This window comes from Pseudorca crassidens, chromosome 18 (assembly GCF_039906515.1).
Source record: "Pseudorca crassidens isolate mPseCra1 chromosome 18, mPseCra1.hap1, whole genome shotgun sequence".
Classification (NCBI taxonomy): Eukaryota; Metazoa; Chordata; class Mammalia; order Artiodactyla; family Delphinidae; genus Pseudorca; species Pseudorca crassidens.
The window spans coordinates 74,895,811-74,919,208 of record NC_090313.1 but is presented as its reverse complement, the minus strand read 5'-3'; the positions used below and the strand labels follow the sequence as shown (position 1 = coordinate 74,919,208).

At 48.1% G+C, this 23,398-nt stretch overlaps 2 protein-coding genes across 6 annotated transcripts in view; both read right to left on the bottom strand.

The window, feature by feature from the left end:
• Window positions 1–1,727: 1,727 nt before the first annotated feature.
• On the bottom strand, window positions 1,728–10,151 carry URAD (ureidoimidazoline (2-oxo-4-hydroxy-4-carboxy-5-) decarboxylase). The gene is given in 3 exon segments (XM_067713607.1): window positions 1,728–2,788; window positions 9,975–10,050; window positions 10,053–10,151. Coding segments are annotated over 3 exon segments (522 nt in total). The 3' UTR covers window positions 1,728–2,441.
• Window positions 10,152–10,192: 41 nt separating this feature from the next.
• Window positions 10,193–23,398, bottom strand: part of FLT3 (fms related receptor tyrosine kinase 3) — an 85,721-nt gene continuing 72,515 nt past the window's right edge. For 2 of the 5 annotated variants that reach the window (XM_067713604.1, XM_067713605.1), the window contains 2 exons: window positions 13,010–13,101; window positions 10,335–10,572 (listed from right to left, as the gene is read on the bottom strand). In XM_067713604.1, the coding sequence (XP_067569705.1) occupies window positions 10,482–10,572; window positions 13,010–13,101 (183 nt within the window). In that variant the 3' untranslated portion in view covers window positions 10,335–10,481. Of the gene's footprint in view, window positions 10,573–13,009; window positions 13,102–17,038; window positions 17,894–22,228; window positions 22,847–23,398 lie in introns of those variants that run through there. The other 3 variants (XM_067713601.1, XM_067713602.1, XM_067713603.1) reach the window with 3 other exon arrangements.

Sequence of the window (23,398 nt, the reverse complement as noted above, 5' to 3'; positions counted from 1 at the left end):
TAGAATTGCCATCGTGCTTTCATAACGAATTAGTAAGTAAAAGTATTAATTATTCACCCTGGAATCCACACCACCGCTTCTGCGCCCCCTCCCCCGACATCGCTGGGCGCGCTCCGGGCCACCCCGCCGCCCAGGCTGGCGCGCACGCTGAGGTCCGAGTCCGCGGTCGCGGTCCCCGCTCGTCGGGGTTTGTCTCCCGCGTCCTGCGCACCGGAGCGCGGAAACCAGAAGACGTCTCCGAGGCCGGCACAGGCCCAGGACGAGTCACTGTTTGAGCAAAGATGTGGCAGGAAACAAACTGCCCTGCCAGACCTCGGCAGCCTCAGGTTACCCGCCTGCAGGAGGGCCGGCCTGGCCTCTCTGCTCCTACCGAGAAGAAAGCAGCAGCCCCCGGGGGCTTTTGCCGGGGTCTTCCCTGCCGGCGCCCACGTCTGCGTCCCGCGCCCTCCCGCCCGCGCGGCTGCGAGCGCTCGGGGCTTTGGAAGAGGCACTCCCCCTTCTCCCCCAGCTCCTTTGAAGGGGCGGATCTAGCGTCTTCCCCCACCCGGATCCCCTCCTGCAGAAATAAACAATTTCACCGACAAGCTTTGAGCCCTTGAAAGGTAACTGTGTAACTGGAGACACAGGTCGTGCCTTGAGAGGGCCAGATCGCATCCCCTCTCGTTCTAAAAATACGGCTGAGAATCTTGCCTTGGGGAGCCCTACCTATCTTAGCTTGAGCATATTCACGTAGAGAGCTCAGACTCTGCATTTTGGGCTCCATCTGTCTGAGAGCTGGACTCACCCCAGGGCTGGGCAAGGTACCTTCAATATAGTGTATTATTCTCAGTCTCAGGCCCAGCCCTTGGCGCTTGTATCCTGGACCAGAAAACCCTCTTCGCCAAGCGGCAGGTTTCTCGCATGTGTCAGGAAAGCCCCCAAGTCACCCTGGCTGGAGGGAGGTCAGCGTCTAGCCCCAGGCCCAAGGGCCCCAACTTTGCATCCAGGTCCTTTGTGATGTGCACCTGGTGCTCCTACATCCAGAGCAGGCTTTGGCACACGCCCGCCCTTGGCAGGGGAGGCCCTGGAGTTGTTCTACAGGTTCGGTGGGGTCACAGCTCACTTCCTGGCTCCCCTACCTACCACGCTGACCAGCCTCTGGCCTTCACCCTCACCACTAGCGGGCAACGTCTGTAAGATGGCAAAGGGGAGTGGGTTTCCGTGATTAAAATCCCTGTGCTACCACAGTGGCTTCTCTCTGTGGAAGGCAGCCCCCAACCAAGGGTGCGGCCACACCACTTTTTATGGAAAGGTTTTCTTGCTGCTGTGTCCCTCAGACCTGGGCTGGTCACTAATGGAGGTTCTTGTCTTCAAAAGGGCCAGCTCTGCCTCCACGTCTTACCCCGTCTGCGGTGAGGAGGACGGTATGGCTTGTTTCTCCTTTGCCAACAGAAGCCTACGGAGTATTTGTCGGGGTTCGTTAGACCTTCCAGTGCAAATGGCTGGCTGGCTGGGGGGTGGGAGAGAAACGTGGTGGGCTCCTCCTGTGTGAGTGGACTTTCTGGCCACCAGTGCAGAGCTGCCCAGTCTGGCCTCCTTTGGCCAGAAAGCTTTCTATGGGCACAGATCTTCCCTCATCAACCGCTTTATCAGTGCTATGGGGTCCCATCTTCATGGGGGGGGGGTGCGGATATCCAGCACTACTCAATGAGTGTTATTCAATTATTTTAAAAATTATGTTTAATGACTTATGGTTTCCAAGGACTCTGACAAACCAGCTCTCCTGGGCCCACCCCCCGGGAGAGACGGGAGGCCGCTGGCCCTGAACTTCAGGCCCGTCCATCCTAGAGAGCCCCCGCTCCCAGCCTTCTCTGCTCCACGGGGCGCCTCCGCAATACCGGCCCCTGCGGGGCTCTCTCCTGCCCGCCGTCCCCCCGCACGCTGCTTCCCCGGCGCTTTGCTGTCCCAGCTCTGGCTCCCGTTCGTGTCCCAGAGCCAGAGAGGCGCTTCCACTCACATGTAAATGTCGCGTGCAGCAACTAAGGTGGGAGAAGAAAAAAGAAACAGACAAACCGCTGAGGAATAAAAGCTTCCTTTTCCGTCTGTTTTGCTTTGCGCCTGGGGTTTGCAGGAGAGGGTGGGGAGCCAGAGAGAGCTCGATTAGCGCCCTGGAATCCGCAAAAGCTGGTGTCAGCGGGCCGCTAAGGGAGTGAAGAATTGGAGCAGGGACCTGGATAAATCGGGAGCGGCGCGGGGAGCGGGGGCCGAAAAGCACGCAACTATCTATTTCCGCAAAGCGTGAGCATGCGGGTAGCTGGACCAAAGGGCTTATTATTCGTAAGACTGCCTCGGTTCTCCCCGGCCTTTGTGCGCGGGTGTGGACGCTGTTCCAAGCGCAGCGCGCGCGCCCGCGGCCCTCGCGCGTCACGACGTGCGTCCCGGGTCGCTGGCTGGCGCGGCCGCTACGACTCGGCGGCTTGGCTCCCGAGGAGGTCGGCGAGACGCCGGCGGCCCATCTTCTTCACCTCGCCCAGTGGGGTGTTCAGCTCCTGCGCGGGTGGGCAGTGCAGCCGGCGCGCCCGCTCGCGGGGCACCGCCGCCCGGTTGCTGAGGCGCGCGGCGAGCGCAAAGGGGAAGCCGGAGCGCGCGCGGTACTGCGCGTTGAGCTCGGCCAGCCAGAGCCGCTCGGCCGCGCCCAGGCTCGTGAGGCCCGCGGCGCTCTGCTCCCGCTGCGACTCGGCGCTGAGCTCGCCCCGCTGCAGCTCGCGGCCCACCAGGTCCGGGTGGCAGCGCAGGACGCCCTCCTGGCCTGCGGAGAAGCACAGACACGCGGCGGGAGCGCGGTACCGCGCCCCGAGGGGTTTCCGAGGGAAGCAGGGTCCCAGGACGTGAGGAGGGGCAACTAGGGGTGTCAGGAGGCTCGGGGCGCCCCCCGCACCCGTCCCTCCAACCCATCCCAAACCTCGCGCCCCTCCATCCCCGCTTCAATCGGCCTCGGCCAGGACCCAGGGGCGGGGCGGTAAGTGACAAGTTTGTCCTTTGAGACCTTGGAGCGAGAAGAGCGTTGGGGAGAGGCCGCAGAGGCTCGGAATTTACGACTTGCTCGGGAGGGAGCAGGGACGCGATAAGGGAGCCCGAGCGTTTCGTATCTTTTCAAAGTCCTTTGCTCTCAGGGGGGCTTTGATGTCGCAGAGGGCCGGACACAAGGGCCTGAAGACTTCCTGCCAAAGCCACGGAATGGGTTTCGCTCTGTTCCAAAGGAGAAGGGCGGGGACGGTCCATGGGAGTAACGTCCGTGGGGCTTGGCGAATAAATGCCCAGGAATTGTGACCCTAAGTGTGAGTTCTGGGATTCTGGAATCAGGCATCCAAAGAGCTTTGCAGAGGATTAACTGCAAAGAAACCCATTTCCAGCCGAATTCTACGGCCCTTTGAATGAAAGGGGCTTTCCTCCTTTTAGGAAAATAGCACCCACTCACCACGCACCATTTCTGAGGCTCATTTCCCTTCTCCCACTGTAAATCTCAAAGAGCTTTCAGAGAATAACATTTCCTCGGAAGAGAGCTTCTCCTAACATTGGCCTAAAACCAGAAACCCCTGGTGTGATATCTGGGATTTCAAGTCCTAATCCAGCGGGGTTTTCCTGAGCCCCGGTCAATCATTTTGCTTAGCTCTCTAAAGAGAGAATTAGAATTCTTGGGGCTGGGCAAGGTTTCAGATATGGTAAGCAGGGAGCCGGATCTGTACAGGGGAGCTGATGACACCTAACTTGCTGAGTAGTGGTGAGGATTAGAGACAATTCATTTACCCAAACAGCACCTAATGCTAGCAAATGTTCAATAAACAGCCATATTATGTGGCCTAGTAAACTCAGTGTAACTGGGCTGCGATGTGGCTGGAAGCATCTGACCCTGGGGCTAGGGTCAGGCTTGGGGCTCCACTAGGAAAGGAGATTAACCCTCCCTTTAATTACGGTATAAACTTCCCCTGCTTAAATCTTACAGTTTCTGCACAGGTGAAGGATGATTGGGATTGTACCGTCTAATCGTGGGCCAATGTCCTGAGAGGCGAGAGAACTGGGGGGGAACATCTACACTGAAGTGAGGATTCAAGGGAGACTCGGAAAGGGGTAGGTGACCTTTCCAAGGTCACTGAGCCAGGAGCTGCCCGCCCAGGATCCTGGGCTCAAAACCACTGGCTTCGGGGCACTGGCTGCCCCTTCGAGGTTAAGGGGAGTTGAAAACGAAACTCATGTCACCAATAATCCCATCTCTGTAACACCACCGTTTGAGAACCCCTCTCCTGGGCCCTGTCCCTGGGGCACTGCAAAGGTGAAGTGGTTGCTTCCCACTTCCCACGTCCAGCGGATCCGGGGGGGTGCGAAAATGTAGGTGATAAGTTCCCTGCTTGGGGGGCCCCCAGCCCTGGGCCGGGAGGTGGCTGTGCCGGGCGGCTTCCCAGGCCTGAGGCCAAGTGGCACCCGAATCCGATCCGAACCCACCCAGCCGGGACCGCGAAAATGGGCGGCGGCGGGGTCCTGGGCGGCTCCTAGGCCGGAACCGCAGGCCCGCCCCGCGCCTCCTCCTTACTTATTCAGATTTTCAAAGACGCCTCGAGGTGAGGAGGTGAGGGGCCCGAGACCCCGCCTTCTCACAGGCCTCCCTCTCTCGGCTTCCCTTCCTCGTTTCTTACTCTGAAGAGGCCCAGCTCCAGCGTGGAGGATGCGGTTATCCACCGGAGGGCCCGGCAGGGGTGGGGTCTGTCCCCTGGCCGCCCCTACCAGACCCTCCTTTCCAGCGTGGGGCAGGGCCGCCAGCACCCCGGCCCTGGCACCCCGCTTCTCACTCGGCTGGGCTTGTCTCCCCTCTTGAAAACGTCACCTGGGGTTAATGTTTGCCCAGGATTAAGCATGTGTTTTCCACTGTTTGAGGGAGAAGAGGGGGAAGAGGAAAGAAAGGAGGCTGAGAAGACAAAGCCAAGAGAAGAAGAAAAGAGACTAGAAAAGAGGATTTACAGACAGACAGACAGACACACAGCCCTCACCTGCAGACAAAAGGAGATGGTGGGAGTCAGGCAGCGAGTGGTAGCTCTGCAGAAATAGAACCTGACCTCATTCAGCCAAAGACTCCATCTTTATTGCCCCAAATCACTGACCCCTTAGTCCTGCCCAGGAGGGCACTGGCCTGCGGCACAGCCCTGGTTCCCTCCCAGCGCTGCATCCCCCAGGCACTCCCAGCCGTGGCCTTAAACCCTAGTAGGAGGCTGGAGACCTCACCTGGGCACTTGCCACCTCGCTGCCTCAGTCCTGTGGCCCTTCCACCTGGAAAGCCTACGCCTAGCCAGGTTTGGTCAGTGGCCCGTGCTTCACGGCCTCTCAGTGCTGCCTTTTCTTCGGTCCCTCCTAAAGTCTGAGACGGTACTGCCTCTGCCATTGGCGTGCCACGTCTGGAGATGCAGGTGTGGACATGCGCTATTTGCTGTGACCACACACCATGAATCTTTGCACCTCGAAGAGTTCCCGGCACAGAGCGGACACTCCTCGCTTCAACAGGAGAGAGCAGGGCAGACAGTGGCGGCCACTGAAGCGTAGGTGGTTGGCCTGGAAGCCTATCACGGTCCGCCAGGATCCCCACACTGTACCAACTGGTGTGTTCTCCCTCCTGGTGCAGTGGACCGTCTGGACCAATCGCTCCACTTGTGTTCTTGGAGCCAGCCCCTCCTTCCATCTCAAAGGTTACAATTTCAAACATCAGTCCCACCACTGCCTTGTCCCGATCAGCACACAAACACTCCCTAGAGCCACTCACTCCATAAACAAAAGGAAAACCCTCCCTTGATTCCCCGTTGTTCCTCTAGTTCCTCCCTGCGTCTCTGCTCTTTCTTACAGCAAAACTCCTTGAAGGAACTGTCTCCTCAGCATCTCCACTTCCTCGCCTCCTCTCACCCCATCAAGCTTCCAGCCCCAGCCACCAACCAATCTGTACTCATCAGGTCACAGATGATGGACGGCTTGCTCAGGCCAGTGACCAGCGCTCTGTCCTCTTCTCTCTCAGCCTCTTGGGAGCATGTCACATGGTTGGCCCTCTCTCCTTGCAAGATGACCATCGCTTACCTACTCTCGTCACTGGTCCTTTCTCTGCCAGACCACTAACACCGAAGTACCCCAGGACTCAGTACTCACATCTCTTCCCTTCTGCATTCACACGGATGCCCCAGGTGTTCTCATCTAGTCCCATAGCTTTAACTGCCATCAGTTCTCTCACGACACCCAGATCTAGTCTAGTCCACAGCTTTCCACTGAGTCCCTTTGTTATGAGCCAACTGGACACTCAATATTTTAATCTGGGTGATGACTAGGCATCTCAGACCTACCAAGCTCCCATCCTCCATCCTGTCCTCTCAATTCCGAACCTCTAATTGTAGAAAACAGACCACCACCCACTCAGTTGCTCAGATTAAAAACAGAGAACTTATCCTTAATTTCTCTTTGTTTCTGACCTGCCTTCCCCCAACAAATCCATCAAAAACACCTGTTGGCTCTAACTAAAATCTATCCTGAGAATCCAGCCACATCTCTTCATCTCTCCTGCTCCAACCCTAGTTCACCCGACCATCACCTCTCACATTTACTGCTACCGCGGTCCCTCTTCCTGACCCCTCTTTCCTCCTGTCCCTCCACTCTCCACCATTCTCCAACCACCGTGGTCTTTCCGTGCCCCCCAAATGTCAAAAGTCTCAAGTTCCTTGTGTTAGGGTGGCCTTGTCCTAGATCTTCCACAGCTTCCCTCTCAACTTTTGGTTTTAAACTCAAATATCACTTCCTAAGAAAGACCTCTTTTATTACACATTTTCCACCCTATTACAAATTTTCTTCTAATAGTTTCTAGAATTGAAATGATCTTGTTAATTTATGTTGATCCTGTGTCACTTCACTAGAATGTAAGCTCACTGAAGGCGGGGACTTGTCTTGTTCAAGGCTCTATCCCCAGTGCCTGCGACAATTCCTCGTGCGTAGCAGGCGTTCAGTAAGTGTTTGCTGACTGACACATCACTCTGGGGAAGGAGCGTTATGTATTCTTTGAGCGAACAAACACATTTTGATAGCCTCATCTAAATACCTTATAGCCTACATTTAAGGAAATTATTAGTACCCGACTCTTTGATTCTTCCAACAACTGTGTTCTGAAATAAGTATTAAATAACGAATGATGGCGTTACTGCAATTCTGAAATGCCACCAAGAGGTACATGATTAACTCTGTTATGAGAGTGTTATTTGCTCTTTGATTTTTAACACAAATCAGTATTGCATCGGTTCGTCATTAGCCGTGTGTGTGTGTGTGTGTGTGTGTGTGTGTGTGTCTGTGTGTGTGTGTGTGTACTTTCTTCCCTTTACTATGCCATTCCTCTGGCTGGTGAATTAGGAATTGATTGGCTTGAAAGGGTACTTTGCCAAGCAGCGCTGGAGCTAAATATTAGTCCTGGACTGCCACCTACTGGTCAATAATCATCATAGCGTCTCCTAAATGGATTGTCGACCGTAGCTTCCTCTAGAAAACAGGATTTCCAGTTTTCTTTTAATGGTAGAGTGTTCTCTTGGATCATCTAAAACAAGTCCCTGACCAGTTAGATCATCATATCCTGAATATCTCTTTAAGGTCCCTTTTAGTTTTAGGATTCAAAGACTCTATGACACCCAGTTTGTTGCTTACTATTCCAGGAGTAAAGCTAGACTATGCCGTGAATCCCATTTTGCTTGATTATTTAAAACACCAGAGAGTGTCCTGGTGGTCTAGTGGTTAGCATTTGGCGCTTTCGCTGCCATGGCCGCGGTTCAATCCCCAGTTGGGGAACTGGGGTCCCACAAGCCTCGCAGCGTGGCCGGGGGCTGGGGAAAAAAAGGATAAAAAGTAAAAAGCAAAATAAAGTCTGGGACATCAAGCATTAATGTTAATTGAATAAATCAGTGAATGAATAAATACAACCCCTAGAAACTGTTTCTAGATTTTGCTTTTGATTCTCTGGAAAATCCTTCAAAAGCTGTTGGGTTGAGTGTCAGGGTTTGAATCCCAGTTCTACCACTTTCTAGCTGTGTCCTTGATCAAGTTACTTAATCTCTCTGTGCCTGAGTTTTCTTATCTGTAAAAGGGGGATAATAATGATAATCAAATGATAATGATAATTAAATGAGTTAAATGCGAGGTGTTTGGAAAGGTGACTGAAACAGCAAGAGTAAGGGTTAAATGCATTTTAGTCGTTGTTATTATTATTTCTACTGCTAGTGTCATCTGTCTAATGCCATGAAGGTGATTAGATACGGCTCCCAGCTGCCTGAGGCAAGTGGTCCGGGACGCCAGCCTAGGGCTGAGAAGCGGCTCGACCAGCAGGGAGGTCCCACCAAAGACCTGTGTCAGGTGTAGACGCAAACACACACCCAGGTGGTCCAAACTCCCTCCAGTTATTTTGTCCCACTGACCTGCCACTAAAGTCACCCCAGTTAAAATGTGTGGGGAAGGGGTAATACCAAGATTGATCATCTTTCAAAATCCTCTTAGGAACAATTTCATTCATTCACTCAGCAAACCTTTATCAAGTCCCAACATCCTCTCCTCGGGGTGGTGTGGGATTCTGACACTGGTCAGGATTCAGAGGTTCCCTAGTGTCTGAGGCCAATGGGGCAGCTGAGGGTTTGGCTTCGGAGAGGCCCTGAGAAGTGGGTGAGGATCAACAGGGCGCCCACATTCCTGTCAGCTTGATTTTATCCCCCTAGCCTCCCCTCATCCTATATGTGCCTACAGTGAATTAAAATGAGTTCCTTATTTGGGAGAATCCCCTGACAACTAGAAACCATGCCGGGTGTCCAAGCCCTGGGCGCACAGGTGAGGAGTGTTTGGAAAAGAAGAGACATTTGCTTCTCTCTCAGCCCAGATCCCTGTGGAAGCCCCTCTGTGAAGGCAGCCCATCCCCTCGAGGTCCCCTCAGCCCATCCAGGCTTCTCCAAGGACCGTGAAGACAGCCCAGGAGGCAGCCTTGGCTCCTAACATCCCGCCTCTGAACGAGGCCGTGTGCCCTTCTGAGTCACCTGGGGTTGGCCTGACCCTAAACTTCCTCATCTCCCCACTCCACACCCACAAGTGCCTCCTTTTCTCTCTCTACCCAAAGGACATCAGCAATGTCTTTCTCTTTCTGCAGAGGGAGTCCTTCAGATTTTTGTCTTTTCCCCCCTCACTCCCCCAGGGAGTTGCTGATCTGAGGCAGTTTACTTTCCTCCGCCATCTGGTCCAAACCGGCCCTTCCTGGTAAAAATGTCAGCCGTTTGCTCTTTCCCCTGGGCTGCTGAGATAGTCTGATACGGAGCTGTCTTCTCTGTTGCATACAGGACATTCCCAAAGCGAACACACGGCCGAGAGGGTGGGCCCCCAGCCTGACCTTTGGCCCCTGAGCCGCGCGGGGAGGCCTGAGGAGACCACTGCCTGTCCCTCTTTCCTGGTAACCCCGTAGCTTCAGTATTTAACAGCCATGTTCCCTGAGCCAACGAACGTTCTTTCACTCCAGTTTCCGCTTAACACTGCAAATCTTGATTCTCATTCACAGAGTCTGAAGGAACTTACTGACCCTTACAGCAAAGAGAGCTAAATATATATACCAGTGATAAGCAACTGGGCTCAAATATCTAAAATTATTTTGATAACAAAAAAGAAACAGACTCACAGGTCAGAGAACAAACTAGTGGTTACCATTGTGGGGGGGAATATAGGGTGAGGGGGGAGGTACAAACTATTGGGGGTAAGATAGGATCAAGGATGTAGTGTACAACACGGGGAACACAGCCAATATTCTGTAATAATTAAATGGAAAGTAACCTTTAAAAACTATTAAAAAATTTTAAATTAAAAGCTAAAAAAATGCCACATGACCGCCCCCCCCCAATTTTTTTTGATAAGCATATCTGAAATCCCTCTGCTGAGAATCTCAGTGTCTAACACCAAAGCCTTACCTGACTGTGGAAGAGCATCAGTAAAGACAAAAAAGTGCTGCTCTAAATCTTCCAAGTCAGAGAACGGGCGCTGGGACCGAACACGGCGGGGGCAATCAGAGGACATCTCTCGATGACACTCCCAAACACATCCACAAATTCTCCAAAGTCCATGGAGTTGACCTTCTCAATGTCCATCGCCTGTGTTCCACTGGCGGCAGCAGGACCTGGGCTCCCCTCCGGGTGAGTGAGAGACGCGTCTCTGCTCGCTGAGTTATATTTGCTGAAAGCATAGGCTTGTTTTTTATGCAACACCAGCTTGGCATGTTTTAAATGCCTCTGGGAGAAGCCGATCCAGAGTACTTGTGCAATCAACAAACACAGGCTTAAGGTCTAATCCAGGGAGCAGAGGTCTTGCAAAGGGGTAAGGCTATCCAACCAAATTCTTCCCACCATCTAAGCCGGCAGGGGCCATATTCACTCAGCACTCGAGCTCGATAGACTTTTTCTGCCATTAGCATTTTCATGTCAATGTTGTCCCAGGGAAGTTTTCCCTGGTAACCCAGGCAGGTCACAAGTCGACCTGCTTGAAATTCCATGTCCCGTCTTGTTGCTACTGCTGTGGAGAACAGGTAGTATGTTTTACTCTTTCTCTGCATTTCAAATGCTTTACACAATAAGTATCTAATAAACTCTCACTCAACAAGAAGCAGTGTCTAAGGAATCATTCTGCCCCATTCTCAGTTGTCGCCCAGACACCGTTATGTGTTATTTTCTTCCTGAATATATCTATCCTTATCTGAAATCCCCTTGCTTATTCTATTTATTTTCGTATCACCTCTCAGCCACAGTGAATTCTATGAGCCTGGAGACAGTGTGTCTGGTTTGCTTGTGTCCTGGGTGCCAAGAACCGAGACCTCAGGAGGCATGTAATAAACACCATGGGGTGAATTAGTTGACCAGATGACCACATAGATTAAATTTCTCACCCTGATACCTTTTATGTATACTCAAAACAAAAATCCTGTGGAAGAAGACATAGAGAACATAGATATTTGTGGTTGCCAAGGGGCAGGGGGTGGAGGAAGGAAAAACTGGGTGTTTGGGGTCAGAAGATGTAAACTATTATATATAGAATGGGATAAACAACAAGGTCCTACTGTAGAGCACAGGGAACTATATTCAATATCCTGTGACAAACCATCATGGAAAAGTATATGAAAAAGAATATATATATATACATATAACTGAATAACTTTGCTGTACACCTGAAGCTAACACAACATTGTAAATTAACTACACTTCAATTAAAAAAATAAAATTAAAAAAATACTGTGGAAGATAAAGTCAAAGGAAAGGAGGGGTCAGAATTTTAAAATATAAAGATAATTGCTGTTATTTCCCTGTAGAACTGAAAATGCAAACATATTTCCAAAAGTCATGCTAACTCCACACTGGCTTTCATCTGAATCAAAATTCAATGAGCGGATTTACAATAGTCAGGACATGGAAGCAACCTAAGTGTCCATCGACAGGTGAATGGATAAAGAAGATGTGGCACATATATACAATGGAATATTACTCAGCCATAAAAAGAAACGAAACTGAGTTATTTGTAGTGAGGTGGATGGACCTAGAGACTCTCATACAGAGTGAGGTAAGTCAGAAAGAGAAAAACAAATACCGTATGCTAACACATATATATGGAATCTTAAAAAAAATGGTTCTGAAGAAACTAGGGGCAGGACAGGAATAAAGACGCAGACGTAGAGAATGGACTTGAGGACACGGGGAGGGGGAAGGGTAAGCTGGGACGAAGTGAGAGAGTGGCATGGGCATATATACACTACCAAGTGTAAAATAGATAGCTAGTGGGAAGCAGTTGCATAGCACAGGGAGATCAGCTCGGTGCTTTGTGACCACCTAGAGGGGCGGGATAGGGAGGGTGGGAGGGAGACGCAAGAGGGAGGGGACATGGGGATGTATGTATACGTATAGCTGATTCACTTTGTTATAAAGCAGAAACTAACACCATTGTGAAGCAATTATACTCCAATTAAAAAAAAAAGAAAAAAAATTCAATGAGAGGGCAACCACATTAGCGTTAATAAATCAGTCACATTGGCCCGCACAGTCTGCGAGAGGCAGGTGACAATCTACCAGCAGCCACAGATTTTGTCCTAACTCTGTGACGTTTCCCATCCCAGGTCTCACCCTGACTGCCTGGGCCAAAGGGTCATGATTGAAGGACTGACAGAAAAGAAGCTGATGAAATTTGCTTTTCAAAGGGGATGAATCTGGGGCCAGAAGTACCACCACTACAGGCCACGTCTTCAAATATGAAAAAAGGTATAGATATCAGATTAACACTTGCACGTCGTATACCTCACATAGGTATGTGGAAACACACTGGATCCTGTAGTGTGTTTGCAGTTTCGGGCAAAGAACCCAGTGTGGAGGACATGGACCCGGGAGAGCGCAGGTCCAGGCTCTGCCACCGACCCACTGGCATTTGTCAAGTTATCGAACTTTTCTGCACCTCAATTTCTTTGTCTGTAAAACGGGGCTCAAAAGAGTAGTGACCTCATGGGATTTTTGCAAAGATGAAGTGAATTAATGTACCAAAGTGCTCCTGTTACAAAACACTGCAGAGGTGTTGGCCAGTATTGTGCACAATCTCTGCAATGGACCAGCTACAGAGTGTTCTTCTGTTCTCCCTTCTGCCACCAGAGTCAACACAGCCCTCTCCCATCCCTGCAAGTTTCGCAGACCCAGTTAACAGCCAATATCCACTTCTTCCCCTTCTCCCTCCACCAGCTCCCTCAGCCTCGGTTCATTCCAGCGCTGACCATGCAGCATCGCAATTCAGAACAGAACTGTGGGGAAGAGAAGGCGAGGTCTGTCTAGCCCCTCCCCCTCAGCCTTATTCCCTCCCTGGTCCCGGGCTCTCGGATGAGCAGATGAGCGGGAACGGAAGACAGAGCAGAAACCGAGGGAGAAGGGGTCCCGGCTCCACTGCTCTGCGTCCCCTCCCTCTTTGTGCGACCCTTACCTACCTTCTCCTCTTATTCTGCCTGTGGACGGTCTCCCTCACCCAAGGCGCTCCAGCCTGGGCCTGGAGCCTGGCGGTTCTCAGTTCCTTTGAGAGCTGCAGGAGAGATAGACATCTGCATTTGCAAGTGGAAACTCCTCTGCTCATGGAAATGCTGATATCACGGTGGGAAGGGCCTTGCCACTGACAGGAGATCAGGAGCCTAACCTTTTATTCTGTGTTATCTATTGCATAACAGTAGGAACTCCAAATAGCCCACTACTAACAGAGGAACCTTTAAGACACAGAAGGCTAAGGTATTAAATAGTCCTGGATATAGAAGCAACATCCAACAAAAAGAACCTAACTAAAAATTCCTGATGCAGGACCTGGCGAGCCAGGCCACTGAAGCAGTCTGGGGCTCAATTAACCCTGTTTGCCTCTTTCCCAGTCAAATCAAAGAAACGTAAGGTGGTCAGAGGTCAGGCAATTTCCATCCAACAAACCAGGCAAAGAGTTAAGTTACTGAATCGTACACTATCAACAGGCGAATCGTATGGCATATGACTCATGCATCGATAAAGCTATTGTTTTCTTACGTTACTTGATATAGAGTTGTAGCCTCGTAATTTGTGTTTAACCATACAAGCCATGATTCTTATGTTTTGGCTGCTGAATATATTATATCAGACTTCATTATAATTTTTCTTTTAAGAGACCTTTAGCAGTACATCGAGAAAATTCTTAAATAGGCACAAATTTTTATTTAGCTTTTTAGTTGAAACATTTCAAGTATCTGCTCCCTTCAACTATAGCCCTTAACTTTTCACAAGCAGAGCTTATGCAGAAGTTTTCTCAAGAAGATACCAGGAAGGCAAATTGCTTTCCTACACATGCATTTTTAAAACTAATTCATTAATTTATCTATTTTTGGCTGTGTTGTGTCTTCGCTGCTGTGCATGGACTTCCTCTAGTTGCAGCGTGCAGGCTTCTTGTTGCAGAGCACGGGCTCTAAGTGCTGCAGGCTTCAGCAGTTGTGGCGCACGGGCTTAGTTGCTCCGCGGCATGTGGGATCTTCCCGGACCAGGGCTTGTACCTGCGTCCCCTGCATTGGCAGGCGGATTCTTAACCACTGCGCCACCAGGGAAGTCCCTAGACATGCATTTTTAATTTGAAGCAAATTGGGAGCTGGAACTCGTGTGATCTTGCTGTTACCAGACTCATTTCATTGGCTGAGGACTGAGCTAAAGCAAGATGAAGTCCTGGCAGAAGGAGGCCAGAGGGCCGAAGTGGATGGTAAGATGGTGAGGAGGTGGCCAGCGTGGGTGACGGGTCAGGCCTGCATTTAATGTCTCCGGGGATCTAAGTAAGTGACTTAATCCTTCTCAGGCTTACGTCTCCGTTTCACCGTTAAACTGCCACAGAACAAGCTCCCACCTCACAATTTGTTAAATGAGAAAATCCATGTGGAGCCTTCAGCACAGCTCTGGAATACAGTGTGTTATCAACAAATCAGCACAATATAAAGAATTCATCCCAGCGAACCCTGAGGACATTATGTTACAAAAAGACATATCCTGCACGATGCCACTTATATGAAGTACCGAGAGTAGCCAAATTCAGAGAAGCAGAAAGGATGGGCTGCCAGGGGCTGGGGGAGGGGGGAGAGGGAATAGGGAGTTAGTATCTAATGGGGACAGTTTCAGTTTGAGAAGATGAGAACGTTCTGGAGATGGATGGTGGTGACAGGTGCACAACAGTGTGAATGTGCTTAATGCCGCTGAACTGCACACTGAAAAATGGCTAAGATATATACACTACTATGTGTAAAATAGATAACAAAGACCTACTCACAGCACAGGGAACTATAGTCAATATCTTGTAATAACCTATAATGGTAAAGAGTCTGGAAAAGAATATATATACATATATATAATTGACCAAATCACTTTGCTGTACACCTGAAACTAACACAACATTGTTAATCAACTATATCCCAATATATAAAAAAATTTTTTAAAAGCGTATATATACATATATATGCAACTGAATCACTTTGCTGTACACCTGAAACTAACACATTGTAAATCAACTATACATCAATTTATAAGGTGGCTAAAGTGGTAAATTTTATATTATGTATATTTTAGTGCAAAAAAAATCATCAAAGACTTTTCTGCCTCTTTAATTTGAAATTTAATACACGTTGGGTCTCCAGGAGCTAAAAAGATGTGTTTTTTTGGGTGATAAGAGCTCCTCCTTTTTTTTCTGTTGCTGATGGTGATTGTGGCCCAGACACTGGCAAATGTGAATTCTGATACGTCGTTTATGTTGGACAAAACCGACAGTGGGCCTGGCAGGCGAGTTCACACAAATCTGTTACTGAGAAGGTCCTTCACGAAGAGCTGAAGAGAGAGAAGCTCGATCGGGAAGGAACACAAGCGGCGGTGGTGGGAGAAGAAGGGCTGCAGCTGTGATAAGAGGTCACCCAGGTATCTCCCTGCTGCAGGCCAGCCCCTCAGGGTGTTTTTCTTAATTCTGGGAATCTCTAGGAAACAGTCTTTGTTTTCAGTATAGGAAGCCAGTCCAGGCTCAGATAACATTAAGCAGAGAAGGTGCTCCAAGAAGCAGCTCCAAAGCGCATTCCCTGCGCAGATGAACGCACGGTGTAGAATAGCGTAAATACCAGGTCCTCGGAAAGAATCTGACCCCAGGCTGCTCCATGACGGTCGGGAATGTTAAATAATGCACATAAAATGCACTATCATTCCCACGGTTGGTGAATACATGAATTGATGTTGTCTGCATAGAGGGTTATTTTTCCTTCTCATCAACGGATTGGCCTTTTCTTTAATTCTGCTTCTTACAATTTGTCTGTCCAGGGGCAGGCTGGAGTCCCGGAGTCTGGCTCGGTCATGAAAACAGTGGTCCCAGGGCGCCACCTACTGGCAAAGATTCCTACAAGGGCTCGGCGGCAGGGGCTGTCCTGGCGGTAGCAGCAACGCTTCTCTAAGATCCGAGCTTGTAGTTGTGTTCTGACACCTTTTAAAAATGTGTAGTTATGGCAGGGACACAACTTGACCCGAACTAAACCTGTGGTAAGAGCTGGGTTTAAAAGAGGCTAGTTTCATTTTCCCTTAGGAGGTTTTTATTTTATTTTTTTTAATTTTATTGAAGTGTAGTTGATTTACAATGCTGTGCGTTTCTGCTGTACAGCAAAGTGACTCAGTTACACACACACACATATACTATATATATATATATATATACTCTTTTTCATATTCTTTTCCATTATGGTTTATCACAGGATATTGAATATAGTTCCCTGTGCTATACAGTAGGACCTTATTATTTATCTATTCTCTACATAATAGTTTGCATCTGCTAATCTGAAACACCCAATCCTTCCCTCCCTACCTGGTCCCCTGAGAGGCTTTTCAATGCCATCCTTCCTTGGATTGGGACTTTGGGATGAGCAGATGCAAACCATTATGTAGAGAACGGATAAACAACAAGGTCCTACTGTAGAGCACAGGGAACTATATTCAATATCCTGTGATAAACCATAATGGAAAAGAATATAAAAAAGAATGTGTACATATAACTGAATCACTTTGCTGTACAGCAGAAATTAACACAACATTGTAAATCAACTATACTTCAATAAAATAAACTTTAAAAATAAAATAAATGCCATCCCTCCTAAGAAAATATTGCCTTTTAAATATCATATTTGGTACATACAGAAATTATGTTATTAAGTATAATACCATGAGGGGACTTCCCTGGTGGTCCAGTGGTTAAGACTCCGTGCTTCCGATACAGGGGGCACGGGTTCGATCCCTGGTCGGGGAACTAAGATCCCACATGCCTCACGGCACGGCCAAATAATTAATTAATTAATTAATTTTTAAAAAATAATAATACAGTGAGGAACGCCTGTGAACCCATTACACCATCCAACCCCTAAAACTTCAAATATCATGTGAAAATGAATAAATAGTAGTAATTGTATATTCACAGCTCCGTGTAATATCATGAGTGAATCTTAGCATAATGTTGGTTGGTTGTTTTTTTTTTTTTTTTTAATGAACGTAGGCTCTGGAAGTCTACACAGTGTATGACACCTTTTTTTGTAAAGCTCATGAACATCGGCTGTTCTTCACACAGTCTGGGGGCAGGAGTCATGGAGCCTTTCAAAAATATGACAGAGGAATTAGCCATCACCATAGGAGGAATACACACAGGCACAAACAAAACATCTGACATGGTTTCAGTAGGTTCACGACTCCAGTTAAGTCTCACCCTAAATCTACCATGGGAACAATTCCATAACGAACATCTCTATAGTAGAAATTTTATTTCCATTCATAAAATATATCACTAAATAGCTGAAAAAGTTACATATTATTTTAAAACATAGATTTAAAAAATCATATTAGCTTCTCCTTAGCAAAATGCTTTTGTCTTCTGTATTTACAAGAATATACTATACTTCAGGTACACAATTTTCACTCAAGCCAGACTGGGAAGGCCTGTGGATGTAGGTAGATGCTCCGATAAAGTTAATTATCAGCTCTTCTTGCCTTGTGCAAAGAATGACTGGATTTTACAAAAGTCCCTTTGGAAACAAGAGTAAATACAGAGCGCTTCTAGAGAAAAGTCCAGCAAAGCAGCAGTTGAGAATATATTTTCATTTAGTGATGAAATTAATCTTGTTTTGGTAATCTACAGCCTGTTTAAGGTAGGCGGGGGGGATGATGTCCTTAAAGACTAAATTGTTTCTCTAGGAATCGTCAATGTGAGCCCGTGGAGAGGGTAGCCCTGAGTCCACCTCTCTGCTGAAAGGTCGCCTGTTTTGGTAAACAGAAGGACGTTCCGAAACATGGCCATCCATGTTCTGATACATCTGCATGTGGGAAAGAGACAGGACACTCATTACCATCTGATGAAGACTTACGTGTCACATGCCTACATGACAATTGTTACTTTTCTTATGCATAGATCTTAGAGGATATTCTACAAATGAATTGACAAAGCAAATTTCATCCTTTTATTAATGGAGAAGTCAAGTCATAGTCAAATATTTCATTTCCTTATTGTTTCTTCTTTTAGACGTAAAATCTCAATCTAGAAATCCTGAGGCCATGCAGAAAAACCATAAAGGAGAAAGGCCATTTATACAGAGAATGCATAAACAACAAGGCCCCACTGTACAGCACAGGGGACTATATTCCATATCCTGTGATAAACCATCATGGAGGAGAATGTATAGATATGTATACCCGAATCACTTTGCTATACAGCAGAAACGAACCCAACATTGTAAACCAACTATACTTCGATAAAATAAATTTTAAGAAACTCAGAGAAAGGCCACAAAAAAGATCTGTTCTTTACGCAGTAAATACAGAGAATTGATGTCTCGGGTTTTCACTTGGGAGTTTAGTGACTTTAAAAATTTTTGTCCAAAATGAAAACAGCTCTACTTTTTTGTTTCATTATAGAGTTAATACACATTCATATAGATAAAATAAGCAATATAGAAAGATATATATATAAAAAAAAATGAAGCCACCATTATAGCTAGCTTGCTGTTCACACACAATTTTGTGTCGGGCGGCTGGGACTGTAGGTTCTGTTGTAGAACCTTGTTTTGAATTACAAACATGTTGCTCCTATGTTACATGTGTTACATCTTTTCACTATTTACTACACACGGGCATGTCCCATTTTTTAACGGCAGCCTAGGGTTCCACAGTACTGATGTACCATAGTTAAACTGTTGATGGGTTGGTTGTATCACATAAACTGAAAAGTGCACACATGACCTTGTCTCTCTTTGGAATAAATGAGGGAAGTGGAATTGCTGGACCAGAGAGGACGCACTTTTGAATTGTGAGTCACATCAGCAGCCTACCCTGCAGAAGGGTTTACTTATTCCTACTCCTATCTTCTGGGTCCGGGAACGCTCTTCTCCAGAGCCTTACCAGGGCTCCAGGGCCCGAGATGTGGAAGACGGTTCATACCCACTTTTGAAATTCTCTTTCTTTTTTTTTTAAAATTTTATTTATTTATTTTTGGCTGCGTTCGGTCTTTGTTGCTGCACGCGGGCTTTCTCTAGTTGCTGCGAGGGGGGGCTACTCTTCCTTGCGGTGCTCGGGCTTCTCATTACAGTGGTTTCTCTTGTTGCGGAGCATGGGCTCTAGGCACGTGGGCTTCAGTAGTTGTGACATGTGGGCTCAGTAGTTGTGGCTCGCAGGCTCTAGAGTACAGGCTCAGTAGTTGTGGCGCACGGGCTTAGTTGCTCCGCGGCATGTGGGATCTTCCCGGACCAGGGCTCGAACCCGTGTACCCTGCATTGGCAGGCGGATTCTTAACCACTGTGCCACCAGGGAAGCCCGAAATTCTCTTTCTTAAATGAGCTTAATAATCCTTGCCATTTTGTCTTTTCTATTGTCATGAATTCCTTTTCTTTCTCTCTTTTCCATTTTGTTAGGTTGATCATGCTTTCTAGGGTCCCTTTTTTCTTCTCTGTTGAATCTGAGATTATGTATTATATTTCTCCTTCACCAGTGGTTATACTTACATATTTAACACCCATTTTATTCTTGTATTTATTTAACAGTGTGGCTGCTCCCACCACAGAGCTCCTGCAGAATCTATACCTCTCCCACCCTTTTAGGAAAGCACTTTGCCTTGTGTTTTCAAAGAAGCCTCTGTTTTGGGTTTTCCCTCTTCAGTCTTAACTGCTTTCATTTTCTCGGGGATTTTCCATAATTTCTGGTCCACAAAGATCTCCTTCTTGCTTTCAGAGGCCATTATGGCCTCAGTTCTATCTTTTTTTTTTAAAATAAATTTATTTATTTTTGGCTGCGTTGGGTCTTTGTTGCTGCACACAGGCTTTCTCTAATTGCAGAGAGCGGGGGCTACTCTTTGCTGCAGTGCGTGGGCTTCTCATTGCGGTGGCTTCTCCTGTTGCAGAGCATGGACTCTAGGGCGTGCGGGCTTCAGTAGTTGTGGCTCGCGGGCCCAGTAGTTGTGGCTCGCGGGCTCAGTAGTTGTGGCTCGCAGGCTCTAGAGCGCAGACTCAGTAGTTGTAGCGCACAGGCTTAGCTGCTCCGCGGCATGTGGGATCTTCTGGGACAAGGGCTTGACCCCGTGTCCCCTGCATTGGCAGGTGGATTCTTAACCACTGCACCACCAGGGAAGCCCCAGTTCTATCTTTAAAATGTATATATTTCCCATAATTTATAGGGGCTGATAGGAGAAGAGAGATGGCGTGAGTTCAGGGGCCTTTCTGGAAGCAGAAGGCATGCCTGTCCCTCCCTCATACCACTGCCACTTCATCATCCCTTCACCCCGTCTGCTCACCTCTCCGGCTGCAGTCACCTCCTAACTGGTGTCCTTCTTTGTTTCTGTTGCTGTTGCCGTCCGAGGCACACAGGATCCCAGTTCCCCAACCAGCGATGAAACCCAGGCCCTGGTAGTGAAAGTGCTGACTCCTGACCCCTGGACCGCCAGGGAACTACCCTAACTGGTGTCCTTACTTCCGCTCTTTTGCCTTTGTTTTCCTGAACGTACTTTTATGCACCCTTTCCTTCCCTCCATCCAGAACTATTTGCTTAGTACCCCCTAAGATCATGTAGCTCAGCAACACAGTTTACAGCTGAGAGAACTAAGCACGATGCCACAGCTGCGTATACCATGGCGAACAAAACAGATGTGGTCACTAACCTACTCTCACGTTGACATTCATTCATTTATTTAATAGCCAGTTACTGTCTCCGGACAATGGGGTGACATCAGGTGATGTAAAGACGAGAGCACGTCATCCTAGCCCTCATGGATCACATCTAGTGAGGAGGCAGACAGACCCACAAAGCAAAACTATCACACAGCATGACTTGAGTTTCATGGAGAGGGATAGACAAAGTGTTAGGGGATTCAGAAGAAGGAACCTGAAATCGGAAGTTAGGGGAGAATTTGGAGAGGGGAAACTATTTGATCAGGCTCTTTTTTTAATTATCGAGGTATAATCGACATGTTGTTATACTTGAAATTAGTTTCAAGCGTACATCACAGTGATTCACATTTGTATCGATTGCAAAAGAATCACCCCAAGAATCTGGTTAACATCCGTCACCATCCACAGCGATCTGGGTCTTTATCAAAGACAGATATTGAAGCACGTCTGTCCATTCTAAAAATCTCATTGGTTCATCAGTGTCTGAATAATGCCTTAGCATGTTACTCAGTGAGCTCCCTGCTCTCACGCCGTACCATCAGGGTTGGGTTAGATCGAAAGTGATAACCTGAAATTTCTAGATGTGTTTCCCTCCCCGTCTCACTTGTTCTCCAAGAGCCATCTTCCTTCCTGGCCTGTGATGAAGCCGAGACAGAGACTCTACAAAAACCATTCACGTGGGTGCAAGGAAAGATTGCGCCAGGAATGCCGGCCTGTTTTCCCACCCAAGAGACCGGACGTGACGTGTTAGGCGATGTGAAGAGAAGAGACGGAGGGGCAGGGGCCTGCCCACTGTGGGCGGAGCTGCCTGGCATCGAGGTGCGGGATGTGCCTGTCTCGAAGGTGGCCAGCCAAGCGGCAAGTGGGGACTGAATCCCAGTGTCTGCTTCCCAGGCTTCTGGACTGAGCCCACAGCACCTGCAGGAGCAAGGGGCTCCTCCTGGGGTGCTCATCTCACCCAAGGGGTCCCATCCTCTAACTTAGCTAAAGGCGTTTCAGCTTGCTCTCAGCGCCTTTGATACTGGGAGGGAAAGGAACCTTCCATCGCGAGGGGTAGGGAGTGGAGGAGACTGGGGAAAACGTGGAGGATGGTCCTGGAGCACAGATGCCCTCAGCTGAATCCTCATCCACGGGCATCTTGCAATTCAGCCATCCCTGATACCTCTGAGGCCCCTCGAACAGAGGGAAGCGGGCTGGGACGTCCTGTGGGTGTGGGGATGTGAGAGGGGAACTCTGGCCAGATCAAGGTCGTCCTGAACAAAGCCAAGGGCACCTCAGCAGCCATGGACCCTCCATGCTGGTCACACCAGCTCTGCAGTCTTGTTTTCCTCCACCTGCCCCCACTCACCCTATACTTTAGTTACAACCCATTATTTTCCATTCTACTTTCTCAGCTCTGAACCTTTATTTATATTACTCACCCAGCCTGGAGCACCCTGCTCACCCCCATCCCCCAGAGAGCAGCCAAAAGCTACTCAGTCTTCACGGCTCAGCTCAAATAACGCCGCCGCGGAGCCGCACCCAACTGCCCAGCAAGTAAAAACTACTCATTACTTGTTTTTCTCTAAAACTCTGCTTTCGGTTTATTTTACAGTGTCCTTAACTGTTTACAAGTCATCCGCTCTGTAGCCTGAGTCCCCTGGGGGCTTTCCATCTCTCCTTTTTGTCCTAATTCCCCGACAATACTGAATTTCCATATGTGATTAAAAACAAAATCATAACAGGAGGAGAAGACACGTACCACCCTCACAGGTCTCTGGAAAGACTACAGAATTGAAAATGGACTCCTCATAATGTAGAAAAAGAGGACGGACGATCCATTTAAAGACTCAGATTCATATTCAACTAACATTTATCACCTGCTAAGTGTTCCCCAGGTGCTAAGTCTTTTCACATACATCACCTTATTTACTCCTTACAAATCCACAAAGATTTGTTAATTCCATATTTCAGATAAGGAAACTGAGACCACCCCTCCCCCAAAGATTAAGTGACTTAATTAACTCATATCAGAAGCAAACAACGGAGCCAAGATTTGAACCGAGGTATTGGGGGTTCCAGGTTCCTTTGTTCATTTGGTCTAGGGGATGGTTCCTCTAACTCCATCAGGCGGTACTGTTAAGAGTGAGAATCAGCAAAGTAATTCCCAGTTCCCAAAGCTCAAAGGTCACCTAGCTTAGCAACCCATTTTACAGGTAAGAAAACTAAGGCCCAGTGCTGGTATTAAGCTCTCAGGACTCCAGGTCGATGCTCTTTCCACTCTATTACATGATTGAGTTGTATGATTATTCCATACAAAACCTTCATGCTGAATTAGGTAAAGTCAGTGGCTTCTGGAGGTCAGGGATTACGTTTTATTTATTTGTTTGGTCCTCAGCACTGGTCACTTAAAAGCATTTAATTTCTTAATCAATTGGCTAAAATCTTCAGGAAAAGTTTTTCTTTTTTACTTTCCCCCTAAAAACACTTATCCATAAGTATATCTAACCCCATACAACTTTTTTTTTTTTTTTCAGGACAAGAGCAGCTTTACTTTTCTGAATGCTTTCCTTAATCTAATTATATTGAAGGATGGGTGGCCCTTTGTTTTGAGTTTCGGATTATGAGTTTGACCCCATACAACTTTTAAAGAGCAACCTAGACCAGTTGTGATGAGGAAGGCAACTT